We start from the raw sequence: 13,752 nt of genomic DNA on the forward strand, positions 1-13,752 counted from the left end.
TAGAGAGTTCTTTAAAATTGACTTTTACCTGACAAGAGAATTTTTTTCATCTTTGATTTCTTGGTGAGGAGAGGAAAAAATGGTTTTCTTGGCAGGCTTTCCTATGCTGTTCTGAAGAAACCATCAGAAGGTCTTGGCACAGGAAATTCTTTCAGAATACCCACAGAACAATGCATAAGTCTATTTTTGTTAACTGCTGGTTGCCTGTTGGAGGTGAGGGCTGGGGACACACACATACACAAAGTCAGTTGAGGGCAAAATGAAGTAATTCTGCTGTTTGATACCGTGAAAATAAATTAACCAGTGTCAGTTCAATCCACCTTGAAACTTGTGAGGAAATCTGATTCCTTTTCAGTTTTGATATTGCATTGTGTGTCTTCCCCCACACCTTTTTTGTTTTGGTTTGTTTTGTGTCTCCTTTCTTTCCTCTCTTGGTGCCTGGGCTTCTTTCTCAAGGATGTCTGAGTGCCTTTGAATGGTTCCTAGACACTTAAAAATAGTTTGTGTCAAGATTTGGCCCTGTGCCACCTGGGCAGTTTGGACAGTTATTGGGCTAGTGGAGAGCAGAGATCTGTGTGATTTCAGTATCCTGATACCTTGTTGATTGACAATTCTTGACAGAATTGTCCTGTTTATTGCAGTAATCACATAATTGCTTCAAGGTATTAATTAATGGCACATGGTCACATAACCAAGCGTCATGCTACCCTTTTTATTGAACACATCCTGGATCTGTAAGGCTTACAGAGGGTAGCAGCAATAGTTAAATTTGTGATATTTAGTGTTCTGCAAGATGTGTCCTTTGTGTGATGGTTGGTGTGAAAAAGCTCCTGCTTTTCAAGAGCTCTCAGTGGGTTCTTGGAAGGTGAGAGGCAGCTGGTACTGAAGTAACAGGTAAAGATATTGCAGAAATTTGAGGGGAAAGTATTAGTCTGACTTGTCTCTGAAAGCAAATTTGGTTAGTCAGGAAGGAAAAAAAAAAACCCTGGCTATGACTTAGACTGTGCAAAGCATGAAAGATTGAAGCTGCAGGAGTCCTTCACATGGCCTTGCAAGCGCCCAGAGCTCAGCCCCGAGCATGGGGGCGGCAAACAAAGCTGTGCATTCCTGCTTTGGAGCAAGGGAGTGGGATGGCACCTGGGAATAGGCACGGCCTTGGCTCTGGACTGGAAAAGCTGAGCACAGATAAGCTGTATATGTAGAGGGTGGCTTGGGTTCTAGTTTGGTTTGGTTTGTTTTTTAAATAAAAAAGCTTCTTCAACTGTTCTGAATGTTTTCTTTCCCCTCAGACTTGTAGAGAAAGATATCTTTGGATTCAATATGTCACAGAACATTTCTTTACATATATATATATATATATATGTATGTATATATTTAATACAAGCACATTTGCATGTATCAAAAACAGTTATAGATGAAAGCCATTACAGAAAAATGTTCTGTGGTTTTCTTTCCAACTTCTTCATCTTCTTAATCTGGAATACTCAGGATGCAGAATATACTTTCTATATGGCTTGTTCATAGCTTATTGATGTTGGTGTTTCAGTTTCATCTGTGATTTGATTTTTTTTGGAAGTTAAATGTCAGACAAAAATATGTAAGTATTTGGGGAATATGATTACAGAAATGGAAGGTACAGCTGAAGTACTGGCTAACTTTAAAAGTATTTGGGGCTGTGAGGTAACTTTTGTGTGCTCCGTTGGGTCTTTGCACCTTTACATAACCAAAAGACCAGGTGGTTCAGCAGTGGACAGGCATTTCAGCTGCTCTGTTGCTTTTAACAGGGCTACATGCTGAAAAAAGGTCACAAACGGAAAAATTGGATGGAACGATGGTTTGTGCTGAAACCCAATATTATTTCCTACTATGTAAGTGAAGATTTAAAGGACAAGAAGGGAGACATCATACTGGATGGCAACTGTTGTGTAGAGGTAAAACCGCTCCAAAAACTATGTATGTCTCTAAAGATCAGAATTAATCCTTTTGTGTGTGTGAGATTGACTCCTGGTATATTTTAAGAGAGCTTTTTTACTTCATATGACACCAGTTCATAAACACCTTGTAATAAAGGCTCTTAGTGCTGGTGTTTGTACCTCTGTGACCCATAAGTGAATAGATGCTGCTTGACTTTATAACTTAGATTTCAGTGTTTGCAAAGCTAATCTTTATTGTTACCCATTCTAGGCCTTGCCTGACAAAGATGGAAAGAAATGCCTTTTTCTCATAAAATGTCTTGATAAAACTTTTGAGATCAGTGCCTCTGATAAAAAGAAGAAGCAGGAATGGATTCAAGGTGAGGTTTCAAAAATGCTAGTTATGTGAAAGTTAAGGTTAGTGGAATTCTTACAGCAGTGCTTTGCTCAAATTTGAAATTCTTAGTCTTATGATTTTTGGATGTCTCTGTTTTGGGCACATGGATGTTTAAGGGGTCTGATACTCAGGAAGAACTAATGATCCACATTAGGGAAATCAGTTTTTGTCATGTAGGTGCCTCAATTCAGGCAGCCATAACCAAAATGAAATGGTTATTATTGTTGCTTTTTATATTGACTGTACTTCTAGGGATGGGGAAGGGAAGCAATGTTGTAAACCATTGCTTTTGGGGAGAAAGGGAAAGCTTGTGCATTGTGGCACTGTAAAATACTGACTTTGGTTGTACAGTTCTGCTTAAAGTAGTGTGGTTTGGTGACCTGAGCATAAAGCTGGGAATTAGGGCTTGCTTTTCTATTCCCATGGTAAAGGTGTTCCTCCTGTGAGACCTTCCCAGATATGTGATGGGTACATCCATCTGCAGAGTGAGGTAGAAGCCCTTGCAAAGCTGTTGTTGCCAATGCCATTGAAGAATGTGCAGCAATTAAATACTTGAAGCTGTGGGCTTTCATTTGCACTTCCCTCTTTACCTGCAGCGTGTGTTCATTGTACCAAAGTATGATGAATGATTCAAAAGGAGACTTTTTTTTCATGGTTGTGGTGTGTGAATAAAATACCAAAATCATCTGCCACTCCTCAGCTTTGCTGTCTTAAATATTTTGTCACTGCATGTAAGTGAATGAGAGCGACTGTCTTACTGGGAGAAACTTTTTCAGTAAACAGAAGAGTTTACAGATACTCCCTTGGAGTATCTGTAAGAATTTAGAGTTTAAGGTTGGCTCTAGGGAAGATAGATAGGTAACACCTACTTCTTGGTTAGTCGCTGAGTCTAGGTAGTAAGAAATCCTCAAGTGTTGGGGTTTTTTCTTGCAGCTGGGTATATGAGTAACTCATATGTCCATAGCCTGTTATAAATCAACATTGCAATTTACATAATGCAGTGGAATTGCATTATGTTAATTGCATTAGACCTTATCCTTGTGGCACGCAGCCAGTACTGAGAGTTGGCTTATAATCACTTATTCTTAGTGTCTTTCACTTCTGTCAACACAACTTTGTGTTGACAGCCAGCCTGATGACAATTAGGACAACTGACAACAGCGCTTTCTGATTTAAAAATACATTCAAAAATCCCCGACCCGACAGCCAGCACAGCCCAGCGCTGCAAGTCTCTTCACAAAGCCTACCCAGAAAGTTCAGCACCCCCTTCACGGTGTCCCCTCCTGTCCCTGCAGCCATCCAGAGCACGGTGAGCCTGCTGCGGGCGGGGAGCGCTCCTCCGCACAAGGAGGCGCGGCAGAAGCGCAAGGAGCTGCGGCAGAAGCTGCTGGCGGAGCAGGAGGAGCTGGAGCGGCAGATGAAGGAGCTGCAGGCGGCCAACGAGAACAAGCAGAAGGAGCTGGAGGCCGTGCGCAAGGTGGGAGCTTCCAGCCCGGAGCGCAGTGCCTGTGCCTGGGCTGGGCTTCGTGCAGTGGAGCTGGGCGTCTGTGCTCTTCAGGCACATGGAGCAGACTCCTCCAGAGGAGCTGCACTTGTTTCAAACCCTTGTGCTGAGCAGGGATTGTCAGGCTGGTGGAGAAGAGCCTGCCAGCTGTGTGGATGGTGTCTGGGGACAGGAGAGACCAATATTTTCAGTTGCTTTTGGGCTTTTTGTTTTCCTTTTCTGTCAGACATGTCTGTCAAACCTAGGGTTTCCATGAAGATTTTCTTCCATAGTTTACCCAAGTTTCGTTATGTTATTTGTGTGTTTATGGGAACTCTTCTCTGCCCACAGATTAATTTCTATAATTTCTATCTTTAAAAACAAAATATGTGGCTTTTCTTACTTTTAGTGTGGAGTGTGCCTTGAGAACACCTTAGAACCCAATATTCAAATTCAAACCCTCCCCACTTGCTGCCTTACATTTTGGCTGCTGAGTCCTTGCTGCTAAAGCAATCCAGGTCTTCCTTTCTTTACATGTCTCCACTACCTCCCTAAATTACTGTAAGTTTTTTGCATTCCCATTTAGGACAAATCTGCATCATTGCTTGAGTTTTTCGTAAATAAAACCCACCAGTTTTAGCCCTTAGAAAAAACTTCAGTGATCTTCACAGCTATAAATATTGTGAGGGCATTTAAGGTTTTGAGTCTAGAAAGCAAATAAAATTTTAAAAACCCACATTTTTTAAAGTCTTATCATTGTCACAATTTGTGGCAAGGAGAAATTTGTCTTTTTTAAAGTCAGTCTTGCACTGATAGTCCTGATGTAGGTATTATTCTGTTTGCCTTAAATGGAGTCTGACAGTGGAAAACAATTTTTAAATTTAATTTTGGCAATTACATTTGTCTACCATGTGTATACACACCATGTCTACATGTGTTTAAGATTCAGAATTCAAAATAGACAATAAAGGATAGCCTATGTTACCTTCTGCTGGTAAGTAATGTACCCATTAACAGAAACAATAAAGTTGGATTTCTGTGTTGTTTACTTTATGGAAAAATATTTAGGGGGGAAGACAGCATGAGAGCAACCCCAAAGGAGCAGTAGGATCTTGGCAGGCTCCAGGGAGTTTCATAAAAATCACAGTGGGTAAACTAAAGAGAGTTGTGGCCAGAAGCATCTTTTGAAGTGGGCTGGATTAAAATGTTTTCTCAAGGAAGGTGTCTTAGGCTCTGACATGAACTACTGCACTTTGCCTAGGTGGAACTAGGGAGGAGGTACATTGTTGGAGGAACTGAAAGGGTTTGATTAGTTAGAAAACTGTTCTTCAAGGAAAAGGCTTTGTAAATGCTTCAGGAAACTGGATTGTTCTGGGAAGCTCCAAGGTTGAGTTGCTGCTGATGGCAGTGAGCCACCATTTATGCAGCATCTGCCAAAGTGCACTCTGGGACTGGTTTCTATTCTGGTAGCTCCTGCAGTAGAGTATTCCAAAAGAATAAATGCTTTCATCTAAAATAGATTTTTTTCATATTTTTTACTGGAATTACATGTGCACATTGAACAGACAGGAAGGTAAGTTTTTTCTTGTGTGAGAGCATGCACAGGACGTGTGCACCCTTTCTGTTTCAACTGGGGTCTTGCATGGGCTTTGGAGACTCTGTGCTGTCTGTGCCTGCTGGAATGGTGTGTTCTGTTCTCTCCTCCCTCCAACACTTGTGGCTTTTCCCTGAAGTGTACAGTTCCCAGTAACCTTACCTGCTAGGAGCAGCTTTGGTGGATGAAGCAGGAAGTTGCTGATACTGAGTGGACAAAGATAATTTTCTTGTTGAGGTCTCTGGCCATGGCCTGGCACCCACCCTTGCCTGTGACTCTGCACTTTCACCCTCTCAGCTCAGTATTGGCAATGTTTGTTTAATTTCAGAGTGGGGAAGGAAATCTAGAGGAGATTTCACTTAAATAGGCATCTTGGATTTGACTACAATGCTTTTGAATGTCCTGGCAGAGGAAGAATGCTGCTTCTAAAACACTGGCATCATTTAAGCCTTGCAAAGGAGAGCAGTTCTGTGCTGTGTTCTGCAACTTAAACCCAGAAACCTGAACCTTCTCCTTCACTTCTTCCCATCTTTTGAGACCAGAGTGGTATTGCAAGCATGTAAAAGAGTGAAAGTTGTAGCTTGGCAGTTTTAATCATTGGGGCATCTCTTTAGTTCATCTAGGTTGGTGAGGGAGCATGGTTTAAACGTGGTACCTTTAGGAGCATGACAGAATCACAGAAAGGTTTGGTTTGGAAGGGACCTTAAAGATCATCCAGTCCCAGTCCTCCTGCTCTGGGCAGGGGCACCTTCCACTATTCCAGGTTGCTCCAAAGCCCATCCAGCCTGGCCTTGAATACTTTCAGGTATGAGGCATCCACAGCTTCTCTGCACAGCCTGTCCCCAGTGTCACCTTCTCTGGGCTTGCTCCAACAGGTCCCTGGCATCTTTATGTTGTGCCCTGCTCTTACTAAAGGTCTGTGGAAGCAATTTCCACAGCCCAGCATATTTTAAAAAAAGCATCAGATAAGTTTCTTAGAACAATTTTTTGAAAAAATGCTTTTGTTTTCACTCCTGGTAAAGTTTAGGCTGGTGCCTGAAGATTTCTAACCTTGCGAGGATTGAAATCCTGACAAAAGGAAAAACTGTGACCATTGTCTTTATTTGTAAAATCAAGATGCAACAAAAGTAAAATAAGATGCAAGAGGTGGAAGGGTATCAGCAGCTGTTTCCCAGGCCCTAGCTAATGTTCCTCCTAAACTCAAGTGATGATTATGGACCAGGATTTTATTTACCTTACTTGGCAGTTTAGGGGATGTTAGAGGGATGATTCACAATAGCACAATTACTTATTCTAGTCCAAGTTCCTGACACTTCTGCTTTCCCATGGCAATTCAGTGCTTCTCATTTCTGTTTCTGTATGAACTCTCTGTTTGCTAGCATGTTTTCCCTATTGGAAGTCCTATGCAATCCTGCCTGAAATGTGGTTTTTCATGATAGTTTTCTATCCTATTGTGGTAGAGGGGGAAATACAGTGATTTCTATCACTTGAGCAAAGCAGGACTCAGAGGAAGCTTGGAGATAGTCAGGTAATTGCCTTTTCATTGGTAAATTTAAAATTGTCGTGCAAACAGTCAAGATAGTAAATTATATTTAAAGGCTGTGAATAATCTCAGGCATTAAAAAATCCAAACTGGTGCTTTGATGCTTTTGAAGGCTTCTTCCATTTTTTTTTAAAACCAAAAATTATCAAATAAAGTTCCATTCCCTCAAAATAATTTAATTTTGACAAATTGTTTTCTTCCTCCTTTTCTTCCCCCTACCCCCCACCCTTCTCTTCCAGCAACTGGAAGCAGCAGCTGCTCGTGCTGCTGAGGAGGAGAAGAAAAGGCTTCAGACTCAAGTTGAATTACAAGATCGCTTCAGTGTAGAGCTGGAGAGAGAAAAAATGGTAAGAAGTGCACGAGGGGTTTTGCTGCTATTACAGATAGGGAGCCATGTGTTCAGCAAGGGCTTCCCTCACAAGCAGCCACTGAAAGAATTCCACAGGTTTTGCAGGAGGCTGGAGGATGGAATATGTGTTGCATTTGTTTGAGATGTAGGATTAAAGTATTTTTACTGGTGAATTCAAATACTGGAACAGCTTGGTTACAATTCATGCAGTACTCAAAGTTTATGATTGGAAAATTGGGAGAAAAATAGACTGAAGCATAAAAGCAGACTGAAGTTCTCCTTGCAGTTTTCAGAGATGGAGAACCTGAGGCCAGTACTTGCTGTATGAATAAACAAAATGAATCAGGCATAATCAAAATGCATTTTATGTGTTCCTAGAACAGCTTTTTTATGCTGTGTGTTCCTTTACAGTTATACACACAGACAAATACAAAAATAAAGAAATACTGTTGCTTTACAATACTGTTACTATTCAGCTGCACTGAGGATTCCCCAAAGAACTGATTTGCAGTCTTCCAGGGCCGTTCTGTTAGCTGGGGAAAAGAAGTAGAAAAAGTGATGTGGTGGAACATCTCAGGACATTAATGCACACAGTGCTGCTTTATGGGCTGAGCATGAATTCCTGAATACAATCCCTTTCTGGGTCACTGGGATTTGGGTCAGCTGAGTGGAGCAGCCTGCAGACCAATGGGGCAGGACATTCCAACCCCCTTTATCCATCCTGTGCCATCATCCAGAGACATAAGTGTGTGAGATACACTGCTGCCAAGGAGGGAGTGAAAACAGTGCCTTTAAACAGCCTGACCTTCATGACTGGCCTCTCTACAACCTTCAGTTGTGTGTCTGTAAACTAAGCAACAAGATCAAGCTGACTGAAATGAGGTTTGAACCCCTGTAGAAACCCTGTGCTGCAGGAAGTAGGTCAATATAAGTAGCCTGTGTTACTATTTATTTTTTAAATGGTCTTAGTTCCACATCTGCAGATCTAGCCTCAATTTTATCAGTTCTGCTCTGCAGTCAGCAGGAAAAGGTTTGCCTCTGAAAACATGGCAGGAGGGAAAGCTGGAAGTTCTTTAAAAATTGGAAACCTGAGTTGAATGGTAGCTCATGTGTCCCAAATTTATGCTGCTAGGTAAGACAAAAAATGGAAGAGCAGGTTGCTCAGAAATCATCTGAACTGGAACAGTATTTACAAAGAGTACGTGAACTGGAAGAAATGTATAAACAGCTACAGGAGGCACTGGAGGATGAGAAACAGGCACGTCAGGATGAAGAGACTGTGAGGAAACTTCAGGCCAGGTATGGCTTTGACCAGGTGGAAAAGTGTTTCAGTCCCCCTGCCCATAGTGAGTACCTGTGCCCTGCTACAGTGACTGCTTGCCTCTCGGAATGGGGAACTACCTTCAAGTCCAAACACAGGACAGATTTTATCTTTCCTTAAGATATGAAGGCTGAATCTGCTGTTTATGATTTTTAAAATATGTCTGATTAGCCTTTAGCAGAGGGCAAGCTCAGCAGTTTTGGAAAAGCAGGTGCAGTTATTTTTCCATCAGATGTTGTGCGTGTCAGCATGTGAAAAACTGAGATCACTCTGTACAAGCTTTTCAGCTGTTTATTTTATAAAGCAATATATGTAAAAATGATTCTGCTGTATTTTATCACAGGTTTAAACTGTAATGATAAAGGGTTAAATTTCCTCTTACGGGGCTATGTGGAATGTGTTTTTTTCCCTTCATATACTCAGTCCTCCTAAGACAATGAAGATAACTTATGCATGCCTGTTTCTTCTGAGCCTCTGTGTTGTGTATTTGCATTATTGACTACGTTTTCTGAATAGCCCTTTGTAACAGTCAGACTGCTTGCACTGCTGGCATGACACTGAAGGCAAGCCAACAAACAACTTTTTCCCTGCTTCCCAAGCTTTTTTAAAAACAATATTCTTTTTCTCCTTAAAAAAAGAGGAAAGAAAAAATTAATTATTTAGGCTTCCCTGCATGGGTACGACTTACGTTAAAGTGCAGTTAACGTCCCAATCCCCATTGCAGATTGCTGGAAGAGGAGACAGCAAAGAGAGCTGAACTGGAAAAATGGCATTTGCAGCAGCAACAGACCATTCAGATGACAGAAGCAGAGAAGCAAGAGCTGGAAAACCAGAGAATGATGAAGGAACAGGCGCTTCAAGTGGCCATGGAGCAACTGAAACAACTTGAGTTGGAAAGGAAGGAGGCTCTTGAGCAGTATGAGGTGAGCTGCTCTGGTCATCAACCTCTCATCCTTATCCATAGATTGAATTTGAAGTTCTTCTATGTTATGCTTCTTTAAGGGTTAGTATGGCACAAAAGTTATAAGAGGTAGAGGTAGGATAGTTGGGTTGGTTGTGGTTTTGTTTGGTTTTTTTTTTTCCTAGTTTTACTGTTTGTAGACCAGAAGATATATTTGAAGAAGAGGATCTGTTTCAGACACACCTCTGAACCTCTTTTATTTATTTTTGTCACAATTTGCATGTAGGCCAGCTTAGTCACATCCTGAAATACTCTGTGTACATTTGTTTCCTACTGCAGTCTCACTTCATGTGTAGTCCCACTGCTGCCATAACTGGGTGCATTTTGCTTCTGAGGTAGTAATTCTTGCAGTGGTTTGGTGATGTCATGGCACTGTATTGTCTTCTACAGATGAAAAGTCAGTGTGTAGGTAGGCACCTACTCCTCAAAAATGTATTTAAGCACTGAATGGAAGTTAAGGATAGGTAGGAATTAGCTCAGATCCTCAGTGTGCAGCAGAGCCTTGTGTCCCAAAAGCCAGGCGTGCTCTCTGCTCTACTGAGTGTTTCGGGGAAGGTCAGTAACTGTTCATGGAAGAAATAAGAGCCAGAATCCAGCAAGTAGAGGCTGAAGTGCTGCACACTTTCCAGGGCTAGAGAGGTGTTAATCCTGCATTTATTTAGGTCAGGAAAGAAAGCCTGGCTGGGTTTGTGTTCAGCAGGGGAGGGTGTTTATGGGGTGAGCTCTGAAGGACAAGCCTGTCTCGCCTGGCACAGAACACAAATGCTGCACTCACTGCAAGCAAGGGCCCAGCTGGGGTAGTTGTGGCCACTTTACAACTTCCCAGGGTGGTGTTACGTCTCACATCATCACAAGATTGCTTCTGGCCAGTACTTGACTCTTTTTTTAGGTGACATCTCAGGCTTTTTGTATGGGAAGCATCATTTACTACTCCAAAGGAATTGCTGAATACAATAGACATATAAAACCACAAAAAAAAAAAAAAAAAAAAAAAAAAAAAAACAAAAAAAAAAACCAAAAACCCACAAACCAATTATTTTAGAAATAATTAAATATTCTAGCCTTCAATTTGGAATTGCCCAAAAGATCAGTCTAGGCTGAAGAATGAAGACTAGCTTCATTACACAGCTACAGAATATTGTAAAGCTTGTTATTTTGGGATTCTGGTTTGACAGCTTTTTTTTGGGGGGAGGTGGTTGGTGATGGTGACTAAATTACTTAGGATGGTTCCACATTAAATAGAGGGCTGGGGGAATTAGCATGGTTCTGGCTTTTGGTTTAAAAGGTGTTGTATCTTTATATAAAAAGAGAGTAAAGCTGTTGTTTTCAAGTGGGCTCTGTCTTATTTCAGGAGGTGAAGAAGAAGTTGGAAACAGCAGCTAACAACACCAAGAGCTGGAAAGATAAAGTAGCTCATCATGAGGGATTGATTCGACTAATAGAGCCAGGTGAGTTATCAACAGAAGAGTTGCAAAAATATGTATTTATTCTGTCTCATGCACTTATATCACTTGGTGGCTTACTGAAGTCTGCCTTTTCCTGTAGTTTACTGGTTTCACAGCAGCCTATAAATATCACCCTTTGTGACAACTGCTGATGGGAGCTTCCAAGTCTTTCCCTCTATTGGCCCTACTATAATGATTTTATTATCATTATTGTTTGTTTCTTTTATGTTTAAACGAAAGCAAGGATCAGCCTGGACACTGCATTGTGGGAGTGTGACGTTCCTGTCAGAACTGCTTGTCTCAGGTCTTGCTCTCTGTCTTCCAGGCTCCAAGAATCCTCACTTAATCACAAACTGGGGCCCAGCCGCCTTCACTGAAGCTGAACTGGAGGAGAGACAAAGGAGCTGGAAAGGGAAGAAAGCCACTTCGGAGTGACAGTGGCAGAACAGGAGCCCACCTCCCTCGTTCTGCTTTGCACAGAGCAGCCTCTTGCTTACAAAGTTTAGTTTGCTCAGCAAGTTGGGCCTTTCTGCTCATGAAATGCTGTTTGCCATGCTGGAGGGTCTGCTCAGAGCTCAGCCATTCCAGTGGGTGGAGTCTGGCAGGATGTGCTGTTTTCCCTCACTTTTCCAAGACTTTGCAACTGAAAGTTTGTATTGAAACATAGCTTGTGACAGAGTTGTTCCTGTACTAGCTGTAACAATCTGACAGCAGCTAACCAATCCGGCAGCATCACCTTCATTCCAGAAGGTGAGGGAAGCAGTTGTTCTGCTGCTTCAGTTTAGTATCATTTCAGCCCAGGATAAATCAGTCCTGGAGGTTGTGTCCAACTCTGAGATGGAGCATTACCTTTGCTTCCTCCTTTTACTTTTGCTGTCCCTCTGTTGCTCTCTGCGCAGTGCTTAATGCTCAGACACATTCCCTTGGCAAGGGGGGGCTGCCATCAGTGGGTGCCTGCTGCCTGCTTGGATGTGGTGTCCTGTTTCCCTCTCTTTGCAGGAATCCAAACAAAAGAACTGGAGATAGGCATGTAGAAAATGCTGCTGTAAGACATTTGAAAAAAGAAGTCGTGCAAGACTGGTTTTGTACTGTCTCATACTTGAGAAGTGCTAAATTAAGCCTTGAGAATTCTCCTCATAGTATAAAAGATGAAGTTTTGGCTCACAGATTTCTGAAGCAGATCAATGGAAGGTGGTAGCACACACAGGGCAAATAGCCTCTGTGTCAAGGCTGTGTTTGTGCCAGAAATCTGATTATAACATCCCACCATTTCTAGATGCAGCACTTCTGACTTACTTGTAATTGGAGGCCAGATTCAAAAAATGTAAGAAAAAATTTTTAAAAAAATAAAAATGGTAAATGTGTAGTGACACTGCTTTAAAAAAAAAGAAGTAATTCCTGTCAATAAAATAACTTGAGAGTTTCTAGTACCAAGGCTTCCCAAAGAGCCTGCTGTTGTGCCTTACCATTCTCTCCTGGGACAAAGCCAGGTATTTCTGTCTCTGTAGGGAAAAGGAACAAGGCTGTGACTTTGCTTTGCAGATCTCCCACACCAGCATTGCTCAGTAAAACAGGATTCCTGCCAACTTGTACAGACATTTTGAGATGCCCCCTCAAGGAGCAGGTGCCTGCTGGTGTGGCTTGTGAGCAGCTTTGACTGTACCCTGGCCATCCCTCCCTCACCTTCTTGTCAGTTCAGCTACATGTTAAATTATTTGTAGTAAATAAGAAGTGAATTTTTCAGGAGGATAAGCAGTGCCTTGGTGTGCAGCACTGTGATACTTGGGTCTTGGAAGAGCAGAAACTGTACAGAAGTGGTGTCCAGATTTGGAAGTCATAAATAGCATTTTATTTGCCTATTAACTAAGACTCACTCAAATACTGAATCTTCTCAGACATTTATTCTCTGGTTATATTTTTATACTAATTGAAATCTTTAATGTTTCAGTAAATGGAATGCTGATTAGAATGGCAGGAAAATCCAGGATCTTCCTATTTATACTCACTGTTCAGGAAAACAGTAGTTCCTTAAACTTGATAACAGTGCATTTTTTAAATTGATCACTTTTACAGAAGCAATGTGAATAAAAAACCCAACCACCTGTAATAGAATTACTAATGTATACAAGGTTAAACTTTGCTAAAGGAGCTGGAACAGTATTTGTAGCTACCAAACATCTTATGTGGAGAGCAGAAGGGGTATTGGGGCTAAACTTGTTTAATTTTTCTAACAGTCTGTTTTGGACAACATTTTTGTAAGAACACCAAATGATGCATGTTTTCGTATTTTTTACTGTTCTTTAGAAATGGCTGTTTAATAAAGTAATATAAAGTCATTTACATTTTGGAATTAATGGATGTCTTATTGCCTGGGTTTCTTTTGGCCTGTTGAAATTCAAAATCCAGTGACTGTTGTGTGGGAGAAGTTCAATGGTCGTATCGATAGGATGTTAAAGGCGTAATAAAGGCAGAGGTCACATGGTAACACAAATAGACTTTGTTTTAGCAGCATTTCTGCTCTTAAATGTTCATATTCAGTACTCCTTGCTGCAGGATGGGGCAAGGGCAGAGCAGGCTCAGCAGGGAGCTGTTGGGGCAGACACACAGCAGCCCCTCTCTTATCTGTCTGTCTGTCTGTCTGTCTGGCTGGCAAAAGAGGAAATGAGATAACGTTCCTTTTAGTTTTGTCGTCTCTGCTTGCTCTGGCAAATTAAAAAATCTTTGTGTGAAGCCTTGCTCAGTAAAG

General features: G+C 41.5%; 1 protein-coding gene across 1 annotated transcript in view; it reads left to right on the plus strand.

The window, feature by feature from the left end:
- SWAP70 (switching B cell complex subunit SWAP70) overlaps positions 1-13,474 on the plus strand; it is a 36,248-nt gene extending 22,774 nt beyond the window's left edge. Inside the window, exons 5-12 of the mRNA XM_041464665.1 lie at positions 1,785-1,931; positions 2,185-2,293; positions 3,606-3,787; positions 7,170-7,277; positions 8,412-8,578; positions 9,325-9,523; positions 10,913-11,009; positions 11,332-13,474. Coding sequence (XP_041320599.1) covers positions 1,785-1,931; positions 2,185-2,293; positions 3,606-3,787; positions 7,170-7,277; positions 8,412-8,578; positions 9,325-9,523; positions 10,913-11,009; positions 11,332-11,441 — 1,119 coding nt within the window. The 3' untranslated portion in view covers positions 11,442-13,474. The remainder of the gene's footprint in view (positions 1-1,784; positions 1,932-2,184; positions 2,294-3,605; positions 3,788-7,169; positions 7,278-8,411; positions 8,579-9,324; positions 9,524-10,912; positions 11,010-11,331) is intronic.
- Positions 13,475-13,752: the final 278 nt, after the last annotated feature.

Source organism: Pyrgilauda ruficollis, unplaced genomic scaffold, assembly GCF_017590135.1.
Source record: "Pyrgilauda ruficollis isolate IOZ18807 unplaced genomic scaffold, ASM1759013v1 scaffold182, whole genome shotgun sequence".
NCBI lineage: Eukaryota > Metazoa > Chordata > Aves > Passeriformes > Passeridae > Pyrgilauda > Pyrgilauda ruficollis.